Source organism: Nestor notabilis, unplaced genomic scaffold (genome assembly GCF_000696875.1).
Source record: "Nestor notabilis isolate BGI_N333 unplaced genomic scaffold, ASM69687v1 scaffold21063, whole genome shotgun sequence".
Taxonomy (NCBI): domain Eukaryota; kingdom Metazoa; phylum Chordata; class Aves; order Psittaciformes; family Psittacidae; genus Nestor; species Nestor notabilis.
Genome location: NW_009923563.1, coordinates 1 through 16,002, shown reverse-complemented (window position 1 = coordinate 16,002; position 16,002 = coordinate 1). Strand labels below are relative to the sequence as shown.

Genomic DNA, 16,002 nt, shown 5'->3' with positions numbered 1-16,002 from the left:
GGGGGCGAGGAAGGGACAAGAGTCTAAACTATGACTGTCCCCTGTTGGTATCACTTAACAGCCTCATGGGGGTGCTGAGCTGGGTTCAGATCTCTGTTCTACCCCAATTCCATGCAGCAGAGTCTTCTGTATGACAAATATTTCTGTTAAACTCTATGTCTGCTGCTCTTAGACTCAGCTGCAACTTTTTTCCTTGGGAAGAACTGAAATCCCAGGCTCATCATTTCTCTCCTATCACTTGCTTGTTTGTCTGGCAAAACAAGTATTTAAGTTACAACTATGAGAAAGGTCTCGGACCTTAACTTGTTTGGGTGTAAAGGACATAACATCCCCACTTCAGAAACTGTCCAGATCTCACTAGTGTGTTAGAGGGCTGATCTTTACTTGTGCCCCTTTGCACACAGCTGCTCCAGAGAAAACACTGAGTTTGAGGCAACAGGGTTACAAATCTAATAAACTGCAGATAAATGCATAAACAGCAGGTATCCCCAGTTACTGTGGGACCACAGAATGCTTTCTTATAGTCTACAGTGAACACCTTAAACCAGGGGAGCAAATTCCACATGATGGTTTTTGTTCTAAGATAGCAAGAAAGATTGTGTAGGAGACTAAGATGATGATTAACAGACCCTGCCCTTTTTCCATTTTCTGACAATTTATGGTGAAGTCAAATGAGTGTTGCAGGTTTCCTCATAAAAGTAGACTCCAAAGTTGACCTGATAATACACTACATGTCACTTTTTTTTCCCCCAGTAATGGCTGGAGCATTTTTTGGTCACAGAGCTCCCCTGGATCAGCTAAATTAGGGCTAACAGTGTTGGGAAGATGCAGTGATGTGGCTTTTAAAACCTTGCAGTGAGCCTTAGAAGAAAGCTCGCAATCAAAGGCTGGCTGGATGCATCTTTATCTATGTTAGACACAACCCAGCCACTTTAAATCAACATCATCTGCAATCAAGCCTCTTGCTCTAGCACAGACAAAACCTCAGCTGAATTCTTGAGATATGCTTGACTAATATTTGTCCCACAAAATGGTTTAGAGATCTAGTGTACAAAAAACCCAAATCTGCCCTAAAATCCTCCAGACAAACCTTCTCAAAGCACACAAAAAACCTTCTCAAAGCATGTGCACACAAAAAAACTTTCTTGTATGAGTGTTAGAGCATACTGGTATTCAGTATGTTTTGTATGTGTAGTCAAGACACCTGCTGGAGTTTGACAGCTGGAAGTACCTGATGAGCTGATACATGATATAATGGTGGTGTGATGGTCAGGAAATCGTGTATTTGAGATCCAGTAATGAAAAGGCAGCCAGCTTAGCCATGGCCTCTTGCTGTGGTCTTACAGTCATAAGACAGGTTCCATTTATGTGTTAGAAAAAAATCTGCTGTGTAGTGGATGAGTACTTGAAGTGGAAGTAAAAACCTCTCCAGTAATACTGTCTTATCACACTAAACTTTACCTACACACTCTCTTGTCTTTGACCACTTAAGCGCATAGCTAATTACAGCTTATTTGTGGGAATGCTGCAGCATCATTAGGAATAACATTTCAGATGATATGCTGTCCTTAAGTGTTCTTCCCAAATAATACGATTAAAAGTTAATTAGCATTTAGGACTTAATACGGAGCAGGGACTCTCTTCTCCAGGTATTTGTGGAAGTGTATAACTTGACTGCAGATCCACACCAGATCAACAACATTGCTAAAACAATTGATCAAGAAATTCTAGAAAAGATGAACTATCGATTAATGATGCTGCAGTCCTGTTCGGGAGCAACATGCCGTACGCCGGGTGTCTTTGATCCTGGGTAAGCACTGATTCAATTCTTTTATAAAATACTTTTAAATATAGCTATATATTTTTTTAAATCAAGCTTTTATAGAGAGTATTTATGTTGGAATATTATATTGCTGACATACTGTTGTTTGATAGAGGTGCTTTCTTGATGCTTGTTTGGTTTTTAATGCTTAATCTCTATTTTAATTTAATCTACCAAATATACCTTGATGGTATTAATACTAGTTCTTTAATCTTGTCAGCCACTCTTGACTTAGAATAGCTGAAGCTTACAGCTGTGCTGAGTAGTCAGAGGCAAGTGACCTCAGGTTTGCCTGCAAACAAGGAAAAGCTCTGCAGGTTGCCCTGGGCAGCCATTTTCCAAATACTTGATCTGGTTGTTCCTGGAAATACTCTTAGCAAAGAATGTTTCCTGCAGGACCTGAGCTGTATGAATTAGTCAGCTGTTGTAAGTTAACAGCACTTCTTACCTCAAAAATCAGTTGGTAATCATTTGGAGTGAAGCTTTTTAAGCACTGCTTTAAATGCTCTTACAGTTGTGCTATGTAAGTTTGTAATTTGAGGTAGCAAAGCTTTCTATTAGGATGCATCTACTGAGTACTGAATGTTATACATGCCAGTATGCTGCTGGCATGTTGTAGCTAGTGTTTTTTTCTTTGGAGACTATCAGCTCCTAAGCTGTGTGTCATTATAACTCATCTGCTATAATATGTGCAGAGCTTGTCCCTGCTGCATACCATTGAGAAACAACTATTCACGTGCCCAGAGCTTTTCTGGAAGTAGCTGTTTCTAGAAGAGTTGGTCACTGTGCTTGCAGTCACTCACACAGACTCTGTTCCTCTCTATAGGTACAGGTTTGACCCACGGCTCATGTTCAGCAATCACGGTGTTCGGGCTCGGAGGTTCTCCGCACGGTCCTTGTAAGGCACTTCAGAGCCTCTTGTAGTTGGCTCCCGCTGGCCAGTTTCTCCAGTGACTGCAGCAGGTCTGTCTCCGTAGCTCTCGCTGATCACAGCTGGAAGACTTTTCATGGGCTATTCAAACCCTGTTTGGAAGAAAAACCCTTGTCTTTAGCTGGTTGCCTTGTGCAATATGTATATCTTACAGCTGAACTCTAACTCTGAATCGTTAGACACAGCTAATCTGTCTTGCTCAGATAATTGATTACCACCTTTGTCTTTCAAGTATCTTTTCGTATCACAGGCACAGAGGTGAACCTTTGCCTATGGATCTGAACAGTTTATTTTGTTCTAAAAATCAGTAAATGTGTATCTGAGTTGGGTTGGATAGGCAGGTGCTATTGCACAGTAATGCTCACCCATATTCAGTGTTACAGACTTTCTCAAAAGCTATGTTTAATTATAGATTTCCTGAATTGAGATCAAAGCTGGTGATGACAGTAGCAAAGTAGCCCAAAAGAGTACAGGAAGGCATTAGGCAAAGCTGTAGATCAGACAAGCAAGTGTCTAAATATTCTCTTTCAATGAGACCATTTCAAGCGAGACCAATGAATTTTGTAGGACAGCTTTGGTAGCTTGCAAACAAGAATGTAACTTTAAGATCCTTCTAGTGGGAAATGCTGGAATGGGTTACTGTGTACTACTGAAAAATATTAGGGTTTAATATAGGCTTCCTACGAGTGAAACAAGAGTGTTGAGACTAACGAGTATTTAAATAAGTGTGCCTGTGTTTTGAGCTAACCCTTAGGTCTTTTAATACATGAACAAAATAATGCTAAAGGAAAAAAATCTACAACAACAAAAAAAAAAAACCTGCGCACCACAGTAAAGCTAATCTGTTTCTAACCTCCAAATGTCTTTAATTGTCTAACATCTTGGTTGATTAGATTCTTGAAGGTAAATTATTTTGAAAGAAAAATAGCTATAAATAAATCAATCATTGATCACTAGAGTTAGGCTGACAGGGCTACTTTAGGCAGTTTAAGTGCTTCATAGAGTGTTGCTTTTTGGTTGAGACGTAACTACCCGGCACCCGCAGTAAGTGGCCTTGACACCAAAGAACTGCCTGCCTAGACGCCTGACTGCAGCGCGTTATCACTCAGCTTCCCTTTGGGAGGGGGATGTTGTCTTGTCAACCTTATGATTAGGCTTATCTGAACTGCAGCCATCACTTGTACCCAAACTGCAGTATCTTTCTGAATCCTGAAAAACACCCAAACTTGCGTCAGCGTGTAACTTCTGTATAGCTTTGTTGGCGAAACACCAAATCGGCTATCATCTATCTTCTGCAAGACAAGTTCATGCTGCTTGTGGGTGAATCAGGTGTGTTATCAAGCAAGATGATTGTTCCCTTCTCAGGCAAACTGGGGCACAACTACTTTGTTAGTTATTTCAGTTCTTTTACCCAAATAGAGAGCATGATGATTTCAACTTCTGTCACATAAAACCTTTTACTAAGTAATCATTAAGTAGGCAACAAAATATGACTCTCAAAACTGTGAAGGTGCATAGCCCAGCGCACAGACCCACAAACTGGATACAAGTAATGCTAAAACAAGGGAAGTTGAACTTCCTTGGCTTTTAATTCTGAAGCACAGAAGTTGTCCTTCATGTAGCTTAGAGCTGCAAACTTCTGTGGTGGTCTACAGGTTAGGTTTTATACAGCTTTTTGTCTCAAATCTAACTTACTGTTTCAAGTCTTTAGAGTGACCAAATATTTGAGAAAAAATCATCACTTGAAAGGTAACTTTTCAGCTGGAGCATCTGTATAAATGCAGAGGGGGTTGGATGTTCAGACTACTTACATGCTTTCAAATACTCAGGACTTTATTTTTTCTTCCACTACAACTGTAGCTTTATCCTGTTTTTTGTTTCTCAAGCCTTAGTATTGCCTGTCAGTATCCTTCAGACTCTGTTTTGTCTTTACAAACAAAACCAAAGTTGTTTTCATGCTCTCAAGTGTTTTCTTTCTGAGCTAAACCTGAAGTTCATTTACATGTTTTTTTCCTCAGATAATTCCAGCAACTTAGGCACGTTCCTTGTTTAAATTTAATTTTGGTAGCTGTGTGGAGGCAAATGGGAAATACATTGATTGCTGCACATTAAACCCTCAACAGTTCTAGCCAATCTAGGTCATGTGTCAAGTTTCTACTTGAGTTTCAGTGCTAGTAATGTGTATGTTGCTGCTTAATAGAAAAAAACACAAACTTTGTTATGGGTACAGATGTGTAGCTGTCTTCAAGTGATCTTAAGCCATAACAAGAGAATTTTCTTTTGGATTATTTAATTTTTGCCTAATAACTAATGTGATCATTGACAGAATTGATACAGACTATTCAGTATGTGTGACCAGATGTTCTACCCAAATTGACACTTGCTCTCTGCACACACCTGTAAAGCACCTTGTAACTACACTCAGTAACTTACATGCTCCCTGTCAGAGAACCACACTATATCTGAAATCTGTTACAGGTAATGTGTTGTACTAAACTGAAACTCAGAATGAAATCAGTCAGTCCTTACTTACCCACAACAGTGGTACAGGCAAACACCTGCTTCACTCTTGCTTTTGATAAAGACTTAAGATCTGTTCAGCAGAAGCATGTAGTTGAAGGAAGAACAGGACCCAACAGTTGCCTGCCACTGCTGCTGTTAGAGCTCCTCTGCTGTCTGGTTCCATAAAGAATTAATTCTGAGTATTTTTACAGCCTTGAATGAACAGTGTTAATTCTTATCCTTGGTGATTACAAAAACACTATGAAGGAACCTTGATTCCCAACTAAGTGAATTTAAAACTAAATGGTCTTCCTGGAAATGCCGTTTCAGATGCTATTTGACCATGGCTGTATCTGTACCTTGTTACTGAAGGCATTTGGGTTAAATGAAAGAGCCTTACTGGTACAGAGTTGGGTTTAGGTAAAATGTGAATATTTTTATTTTTAAAAATCATTATTATCAAAGCAGAGCTGTGAACCTTAATGGTTGCATCAGGTAAAATAGATACTATACAGGGAGAAATACAGTTCAGAATTTTACTACATTATCCTAAACCAAAATCCATTTGATACCACTTCAGCATAAGTGAGTACAGCCAGTATGTGCTTACCCAGCATCAGTCCATTGAATTGGGCTGCTTCATTTTGCAGAATAAAGCTGTAGCAGGGACACAGACATGCAAACCACCCCTAAAGCAGGTCTAATCACACCTTTTCAATCACATTAAATTTAAGACTGATTCTACAAACTAAACATGATATTTCATCATAATGAAACAGCTATTGTTTATTGTGATTCAGTTTAATTTGTATTTGTATCACTCACTCTCTCTGTATGTGAGCATACTTTGCTGTAGCATGTTGTGAGCATACTTAACTTCTGCTGTTTTGAACGTTTGTTTAGAAAGTGCCCTTCCAGAGGACCCTGTTCACTGCTGCACTTTTGGGGAAAGAAAAAATAAACTGCCTATCAAACTTCCTATCTTTGTTATTGAACTTCAGTTAAACCTTTCCACAGGATCAGGCTGTGTCACACTGCTGGGGACTGAATTCCTAGTTATAAGCCTGTTCTCTGCTTACTGCCTTGCTACTGAACAGTGGCCACTAGTGAACTTTTATACAGTAACAGGGAACCTCATGTGGAGAGTTTCACAAGACAACATGTGACTGCTTTGCACCAGGAAGAAATGCTAAGGGGAGAGAACAAATTGAAACACAAGCTATACTTGCTCATATTTCCTTGGAAACTGATGTAGTTGGATAGATGGAAACGTTTAACAAAAGGGACAATGGAGAAACTGCTGTTCATAATTAAAACCAAGTATGTTCAGCCTCTGGGAAAGAGGAAGAAGAAAATCCTACATAAGGCTTTTTCCAAAATGGGAACTGTGAGCAACAGTGAGATACGTGCTACTTACTTACTCATCCCAGTCCCTGGTACAGAGTTGAAATCCTTGATGATGTGCAACTGTTGTTGAAAAATATACATGTAACTTTTCTGAGCTATAGAGCAAGGTGATTGGGTATCTTTAACCTGTGTAAGTCTGAGGCTTTCACAAGCTTCTAAAACAAGTATTTCTGCATTGTATTCTCATTTCTGCTTAACCACGTGGTATCAGTTTCATTTCTCCTTCAGTGACTTAGCAGTCTCCCATTGACTAGAGAAAATCACTTAACAGCAGCTTGAAACAACACTGCTATCTTTCTTTTGATGCTACAGCTTCTGAAAACCATGAAGTTTACTGTAGCACCACAAGAAAAGGCAGTTCTGTATTGCCTAGATACACCTTCCCATCATGCTCAAAGACATCACTGACAGCCCAAGTGATGCTGCCATCAGGGTCATGGAAGCTTGCCACAATGTCTCCGTTGTCATTAATGTCCAAGAACAAGCCATGTTTGTGAAGAAAAATGCTGTAGAATGATAAAGGAGTCACCTGGTTTAGAAAAAGAAATGCAGTGTTAACACTTTGAGGGGGGAAGTGGGAAAGTTCCACGACTAGAAAGAAAAGGTAATGCTAATATACTGCTTTCCAGATGTTGCTCTAGTCAGATTCATCTGTCACTTGTTATTTTGATAGTATCTACTGGAGTGCGTCTAAAGCTGGCAGTCTGATCTTAACAGTACAGTGAGTGCATGCTTGCTCAAGGTGTGGAAATTGTTTGAACTTTACTCACTCCAGCTGCCAACAAGCCACCTATTTTCTGAAAGCAGGAATAAGGAGGACTTAATGGAAAACAACTGAATGGCCCACTTCAGTGTTTTTCCTATGCAAGTTCTAGGGGAAAAGGTGGCATGGTTCCTAGAAAAAAGTAGCATGGTTAATCATAACCAGCTCCACAACTCTTGCTTGACAACTTGTAAAGGGTTCTTCACCTGCCTTGACAGTATCACATTGCTATAAACAATGGGCTGAGGGCTTGCAGCTATGGACTCCTTCTGTCAGTACTGATTCTTCTACTTATAAATGGGTTCTCGGTGTTACCACAACAGCAGAACTGCTGTGATGTGAAAGAGAAACCAATCCTCAGTCGAAGCTGGTATGTGCTGGCATGATGGCTGGTAAATATAAAGCAGTCTTTTCTGTTTCCTAGTGAAGACTAAGTTCTTTCATACTTTAAAATTTAATACTTTGTGACATTGATAGCTACTACTACACAGTGTCAAAGGTACCTTTACAATGAATCTCTTCAGGAATGGATATGGTCCTAAAGCATCCAGAAAAGGAGAAAAGAAACTGGGAAAGCGAGCAGTAGATATTCCAACTCTGTATAAGCCTGTGTTTGATAATCTGATGTTGTCTGGATACCCAGGGAGGTTGTCCACAAAAACTTCTTTTTTTCCTGCATTAGCTCCACTCACCCAATAGCTGCAAAAAGGGAATTTTGTATCTGAGTTATAGTGGCTGCTGCAAAATACAGCAAGTTTAACAGCATGGAAATGACATCAGTTTGATTCATGTAAGAAATTTTTTCAAAACACACAAAAGGACCCTGCAGGAAGTAGTAAACGCAAGAGGGACTAAACCTGGGTAATAATGATTGGTCAAAAACCTCATCTTTCTACTGGTAACATAAACAGTACCCTCTGGTTCTAGTCAAAACACCTATTCATAGAAAATGTGCCTGTTAAATGAAAACTGGTAGTAAATTTGGCTTTAGAACTTCCACGAAACAGAACACTTTAAACACTGAGTCCCTTTAAAATGGGGTGTTATGCTAATCATCATTATCCTGCAGTAACACTTGTCCTTTGAGGTCTGTTGTAACTGTAATGTAATTATCATTGAGATAATTCTAATTGAGTCTGAGGAAATTAGAGCCCAAGATAGCACTAAAGCAGTATACAAAACATTTGGCAGTGGGAAGAGCAACTGCTAATCTTTATCTAGAATTAAGCAAAATATCTGAGCCTTGCAATAGCAAAATAGTAATTTAGACTAAGTTTCCAATAGCAACCCTGTGAACTGCACATCTCAGTTTGCTTTTTTTGAAAAGGAAAAACAGAAAAGTAAAAATACGAACATCGTGTATAAAAATTTATTAAGAAACATGTAATGTAAACTAATAGGTTTTATATCCAGAAGAATGGTGTTAACATACCGCATGATTCTACATATGCTGGTTTCTGCTATCAATATGTAATCTTCTTCAGGAGACAGTGCAATCCCATTTGCCATGTACAAGCCACTGAGCACTGTTCTTCCCGTTCTTGTTGCAGGGTCATAGACCAAGAGGCGACCAAGATGGTTTGTTTCGATTACCTGAATTAATACATCTAATTAATAAAAGAAAAACTAGGCTGCCAAAATACCTGGTTTTCATTACAACAAAAAATATTCAGCAGTTGTATTAACATAAATTAGCTAAAAGCAGACTTTAGACAATGGCAGACGCCATCTTTATAAGAACAATCAGCTTGCATCACTAAAGGGGCAAAGGCTTTTGTTCATGTCATTTCCCAGGCTGCTCACAGCATCCTGGCAAAGCCAGGGCAACATGCGAGTTATAAAGCCCCAAGTTTTAAATATGTTATCCTGCAGTTCCTGCTATAGCAAAATACTGAGGCCTATCAGGCTTCTGCAAACAATTACAGCTTCTTCATATCAAACTAGAAAGCATTCATGAGTGTTCTGCTAAAGCAAGTGAACAGCCAACATTGTGCTTCTGATGTGAGATAATTTGTCTAAGTTTCTTCTGCTAAAAATCTGCAGGGCAGCTTTGAACTGTACACACATAAACCCTGTGAAGAGGAAACTGCCCATATGTTTGTCATTTGCACTGGCAACCCCTTGTCAAGTATGAAATACTTAATGGCAAAATGATGAACTACCAAACAATGACAGCTTTAAGAAGCAGCAAGTGACACATGAGAGATTCCAACTTTTTTTTTTTCCTTTAATAACCTGGATCTCAATTCCCACCCCTTAAATTCAATGTATTTCACTTAGTTTGATTTTTCCCCTTGCTTAATTTTATCCACAGTTCTGGTAGTAAAGACGAGACTCAGTGCAAACTCTCTGTCTGTGACCTTGCTGAATTTCAGCTTTACAGAGAGTTTGTTCTAGATAAAGTTTTGTGCAGAGGCTATGACAACACAAAAAGATACCTCCAAACACACCAGCAATTTGGTACCTTCCATTTTCTGCGGTGTAAGGGCATGCTTGTAGAGATACCAGAGAGAAACTAACTTGCTGTGAAACTCTTGTCAGTAGTGTATCACATGACAGTTTCTTTGGGTAGTCATACCCAAAGGTTAATCTGTTGGGTTTTGATTGCTTTTTTTCCTCCTTGGAAAAGCAGCTACAGAATAGCACAGCCCATCCTCTGCCTCAGGGCTGCAGCATGCTGCATTCATAGCATGCTTGGCCAAAACACACAAGCACAATGGAAAAAAGCTTGTCTCTTCTGCAGCCTGGTACTGCTGCCAGCACAAAAATTAACACTTAAGCTGCCTGAACAAATGGCCACAAAGGTAAAAAAGACGATAGTCCTCATCTCACCTCATATCTGTGGTGTCGTCTTTCCCACTTGCTACTTGAATCCGTAAAATAAATCAAATTTTTCTTTGATATTTCTAATCCATTTAGGAATTTGAAAGGCAGCCCATCCACACCTAGTGAATAAACATGACCACAGATTAAAATAAGTACAAAACCACTAAGTGTTCAAAACTATTGAGATCCACACAAGCTTAAGATATCAGACATTAAAATTCCAAATCCCATATACTTAATTTGTTCCAGCTAAAGTCCAAGCTCCAATTACTTTCATTTGCAGTAAATATGTTCAGGTTGCAGCTCAACACAAACAGATACCAAGCCTCTGACAAATACAATTGCTTTTGTTTTCTTCTATTTTTTCAACAAACTTAAAATATAAAGACAATGGGCTTTCAATCAGTCCCAGTCTACACACTCACTCGTACTGATCCCAACTGAATAAAGTGCCTTGATCTCCCAGTTTATATATAAACATTAGGACCCAGACCCAACATCAATCTACTTCCCCACTAACTGTAGCATCACCTTGTTCACTCGATAGCAGGAGGGATTTCTCTCCTGTCTTTGGCTTGACTTTGTACAGGCCTAAATAAGAATCCACCACAATCAGGTTACCGTCCTGATCCATTCGCACTCCATGGGGCCGGCCACATATTGGCTCATAGTCTGGAGTTCCTGAGATACAAATAGGAGGATGTATGAGACCAGGAGGCTGACAAAATGAAGATCACAAAATGCAAAGGCTAAAAAGCACTTAACTCTCATCCTTGAATAAACCAGATCTTCAAAAACTTCCTTAAACTGTCTCTAAAAGTAACTTGTAAAGGAAGCACCAGTATAATCTCAATCTAGTCATCTCTGTTCCTTACTACTTAAGAAAAAAATCTGCTCTCAACCTCCAAAGAAACTTAGCTCTGTTTTCCCAGACAATTATAAAGATGCCCAAAGAACTGGTAGGATTACGGAATCAGTAAAACAAAACGGATTAGCTGCTGTTTATTTTATATCCGAAATAAAAAGATGGGAGAAAACCACTTTTAGGAAAAAATTATCTAACTAATTTCCTTCAGCTGAGGGGCCCAAGTTCCACAGGTTGCATGGGAATCCTGGAAGAACTCCTCAGGTAAAACTACAAAGCCCAGATCTACCATGTTTAGGATTCTACAGTGAGTAATCTTTCTGATAGGACTGACATTAGTAAAACTTGACACCCTATAGTTTTGTGACCTGACGTCCTCTACTCCAAAATAGGTATTTTCCACCAGTACTCCAGTAAGCAAGGGACAACATTCCCTACAGCTTGCTAGAGCTGCAACACATCAGTAACACAAGCTGACTGACTGACTGCTGCCGAAAAGGTAACAGCTGAGTTCTGGTCTCGCTCTGAATCATTTTGGTCTCATTTTTGGTTTCTTCTAAATAGTCAATTATTTACATAAGACTCACAAAAGTTCAGTAATCTTTGAGAATTCTTTCAAATGCAGTCAAGACTAAGCCCTAGCACAGAGACTTTGGGACTAGGGAAAGCACCTCAATAACTGTCACATGTTTAGGAAAACAGGCTAAAGACTATTCTGAGTCTCTGATGCCTTTGTAAGATTTGAACTGTTTCTAAAATACATTCTGATCTTAAGGCAAGAAAATGATTGGATAAATTGTGTCATTAGACCACTCTCAAAAAGCTTTGTATAGGAGGACTTCTCTAATATGTTGTTCTTTATTTAAATGGCCATCCAGTCTCAAGGGGTAGAGGAGTGTCTCATTATGCCTTAATCCTGCCTACATAAGGAAAAACTACATGATCACAGTGGACTTCTCTTACAAATTTGCATGAAAGATTCAGAAAACGTTAACAGGAGCTAAAACATCACTTCGATTTCTGGTTCAGTGATGTTTATTCTTACAAGTTTGTTGTCATTTTCACATCATAACCATGACTCACCACATTCAGACAAGTCCTGCCCCATTTGAGTAATGAAATGCAGCTGATCACCACTGATCATCCAGAGTTTCCCGTCCACAGTACCAGTGTAGATATTACCTTAAAGTAAGAACATTAGAAGACTATTTTTAAAAGGGACCAAGACAAATATACCATAAATGAAGGACATTCCTCGTTATTCTGAGCCCTTTCTTCTTGTTCCTAATCTATATATTCTGTGCACACACAGAGCAACAAAACCACAGAGCTTACTCTAAAGATATTTTTATAAAGCGGAAAGAGCAAATTGGAAATTAGAAAAATACGACTTCTTTGCATGCTTATTTTAAATAAACATGATACATTAAAAGCTATCTTAAGACTCCCTGGGTTAGCAACAAACAAGGGCATCAAGGATGGGACTACAGATTCATGGGGGATATTCTCATCCTGTAAGTGATAATCAGTGAAGGCATTAGCAGAGCTCACATGATCTACCTGTCTGTCCTGAGAGTTCTGCAGCATTACCAACTAGCTAAAATGTTCAGTAGGTGAAAGGAAAACATTCCAATGGCTGATCCAAAACAAGAAAGCAACACTTCTCCTTCTCCTAAGACATTAAAATCCTAAGGAAAAAAAACATAAGAGTGGTTGGTTGGGTTTTTTTTTTTAAGCTGTAATGTTTTGCTTTAGTTTTGAACCATCAGAATAATACTAAAAATGTGTAAGTTTACATTAAAGGACTAAGCATGGTCTTTTAGATGATTCCTGCTCAGCAGTGGCTTTCTCCTGTGCTTTTCAAGTGTCAAATTAACAAGGCAAAAAAAACCTTAAGGGAAGTCTTCAAATCTTTTTACATTGTATTTTAACTCCTAAAACTTGTGTGTGGAGCATGGGAGGCAAAACACTAGCAGTGATTAAACCCCACTTCTGAAAAAATAGCATCCTCCTACCTTTTGACTAGCCCAGGCTCTGAAATAGTGCAATGCATGAGCAATCATAGACTCACTGTTCAACAAAATACACTTTTAGCGTAAAGTCTGTTCATTGTCTGGAAACGTTCCTCTGATTTGTCTCTTATTTACATAGACTGAACTAAAGCAGACACTATTTTCCTTACCTGTGACCCACATTTCACCCTAACCTTATTTACATTTACTAATGTGCAGTCACTTGGTGACAGGTGTTAAAGGACAGTCCATAGAAGTTACTTTCTGTGCCAATATTACTAAAACCCCACCAGTTCTGTCTAATGAGCACTTACACCAGAGCAGATAAACAGATATCCAAATGTTTGGCATCTGCTCACATACATCTATGGAAAAATGTTCTGAGCAAATAGGACAGATTCTCAAAGTATCAGCTCTCAGATCTAGATTAAAAGAATTGTCTAGGATTACTGGCACACAGAAAGCACCTGTTCATCCAAAGGGAGAACTTCAGAGCCACTTTGCTTGGGAAAAAAAACAGAGGCTGAACTTTGCTGTCATAAAATACACTGGGCATTTTAATGCCTCCCGAGGCACGTTGGAGACAGCTGAAATTTCTGCTCACATACCAGATTCTGTATTTAAAGGGAGAAATCTTAGACTTGTAATGCTATTTTCTATCATGCTATGCACTAGGCTGTGATGCTATATTTAGATTTATACAGCTAGTGTGAGTGGGTTTTGCACTAGACTTCTCTCATGGGTATCTGTAGTAAAGTGAAGGCAAACCAGAATTAATCACTGATTACTCTAATTACCAGCAATATCCTGTCTTATTCATACAGAAAACAGCATTTACCTAAATCAGGCAACATCACCACAACACCTACTGCAAACTTGGTCATACTGTATGATTTCAACTGGCTGAATCCAGTCTCCTAAAACATCCTTAAATTCAGGGAAGAGCCACAGTAGAATTAACACACTCAAGAAAAACAGAACCAAGACAGTACTTTTATGCAGCATCATGAAAGAGGTTAGATTTGGCAACACAGAGCATTTGCAGGATTAGTCCTCAAATACAAAGATATGGAAGAACAGACAAATATCTTACTTTTTGGAGCAATCATTTAGCAATTATTCCTATTTTTCTTTATTTGGATTTAGTTCATAAGTCTTGGATTTAACTTCTTAAGTCTTCTCTTTTAATAACTTGACCAAGCAGATGCATCAGATGCGTAACATGTAGCAGATGTATAACTTTACCCATTTAGAAGTTAATCTACTTGCCTTCATCATCAGCAGTAAAAGACTCTGGACCTTTCAGTTGTCCTGTGAAGATTCTTTGTCCACTCTGAAGCTTTTCATTCACTTGCAATGATCCAACTAAGGCAGGAGGTGGCTTTTCAAAACTGCACCAAATGAATTATAAATATGATGTAAGAAACAAGACAACACTGGACTACATAATTATTTTAAGGTAAAGTAATAGGGCTTTATTCCAGAGATGTCAGTAACTAGTTTAAATTTAACAAATGTAACAAATTTGTTAAAACTATTACTTCAAAATAAATTAACAATTCTGTGGAGCCTGCAGGCCCAGGCTAAAAAGAATACTGACTTTTTAGGAGATTTTTTTTTCTAAAATCAACAAAATTTGGCAATTCGGCAATCCAAAATTGCCATTATCCTAGATTAGTCTGAGCATTAATGATCTCTCTACAGGTATGTATGGACGCTGCACTGGTCAATGTTGTTTTCCCTGAAATCCACTTGTTTTTAAAAATTGTTCCTATTTATGACAGAAAACAGTTTCTCCTGCACATGAACTTAAGTCCATGCTTTATACACCCCTGTAGGATGAAAAGTATTGGAGAAGTTCTGAAAGTACAGGTATTTCGCAACAAACACAAGCATTGAACTTTAAAATCAAGCAGGGGAACCTACATGAATGGTTCTGGATCAATGGGAGACGGTAAAAAGTAAATGCTAGCAAAAGTTGTGAGGACTGCAGCTAGAAACCCCCATGCTGGGAACCTGGAAGGAAAAGAACGCAGTTGTTGTACTCTTGAGCGTACAGGAGGAGGGGAGTAAGAAGACTCAATATTTTTTCAGTAGTTAAAAAAATTCAATGCTAAAAATTAAGACTGAAGAAGACAAACCAGACTGCAACAACCCAGTGATCTCTGCATAGAGAGGAGTGCCCGGCCGCACTGCAGGCAGCACTGCCGTCCTGCTCTGCTTCCCTGCTGGAGCTCCTCCAGTCTCTGAACGGGTGATCCAGCTCCTCAACCAGCCAAAACCCACAAGGTTTCTTTTGCCGAGCTGCATTTTTAATAGTACATAACTGCAGAGGCACAAGCCCAGTTACTTCGCCAATTCTAGTACCTTTAAGGCCTTTTACCAACTTTTTTTACTCTGGCCAGTATTTGGTATCAGAGCTTTTGCTATGAACAGGTTTTACCAAGTGCATACATAGCCATTACGTGGTCATCGCACACATGGAGCTACGAGGCCTCACATGAATCAGCCCTCAAGGAAATGGTCAACCCATGATCATCCCCCTTGCTGCAGGGCCGCAGTGCCCAGGGAAGAGTAACAGAGAGATCGAAGCAAAGTAGCTCCGTTCTACCTATCCAATTAGGATTAAACCATTTTTAAGCAGCACAAAATAAGTAATCAGAAAATTAAACGCACGTGGTTCTGGAGAAAAACCACTAAAAGCCTGTAAGATAAAAAGAGGCGATAGGAGATTCCCGGGGAAGGAGGACGCGGACACCGCCCCCAGCCGTCTTCCCTGTATCCCCCTCATGTTTCTCCAAGAGTTTCGTTACAGGAGGAAACCACTCGCCGCGCCTGGGTGGGACACTGCGAGCCCGCGGCTGCGCTGCCCCT

The 16,002-nt window shown here is 39.3% G+C and overlaps 2 protein-coding genes across 2 annotated transcripts in view; one reads left to right on the top strand and one right to left on the bottom strand.

Annotated features, from left to right (window-relative positions):
- The window catches only part of GNS (glucosamine (N-acetyl)-6-sulfatase), a 16,999-nt gene extending 13,757 nt beyond the window's left edge, over window positions 1–3,242 (top strand). The window contains exons 12-13 of the mRNA XM_010012222.1: window positions 1,650–1,810; window positions 2,649–3,242. Of these exons, the coding sequence (XP_010010524.1) occupies window positions 1,650–1,810; window positions 2,649–2,724 (237 nt within the window). The 3' untranslated portion in view covers window positions 2,725–3,242. The remainder of the gene's footprint in view (window positions 1–1,649; window positions 1,811–2,648) is intronic.
- Window positions 3,243–6,993: 3,751 nt separating this feature from the next.
- Window positions 6,994–15,144, bottom strand: LOC104403929 (adipocyte plasma membrane-associated protein-like; the record flags this gene model as incomplete). Its single annotated transcript, XM_010012221.1, has 8 exons — window positions 6,994–7,191; window positions 7,929–8,124; window positions 8,858–9,018; window positions 10,258–10,370; window positions 10,783–10,932; window positions 12,200–12,298; window positions 14,398–14,519; window positions 15,055–15,144. Coding segments are annotated over 8 exons (1,129 nt in total), but the record flags the coding sequence as incomplete, so codon positions are not given.
- Between the last annotated feature and the right edge of the window lie 858 nt (window positions 15,145–16,002).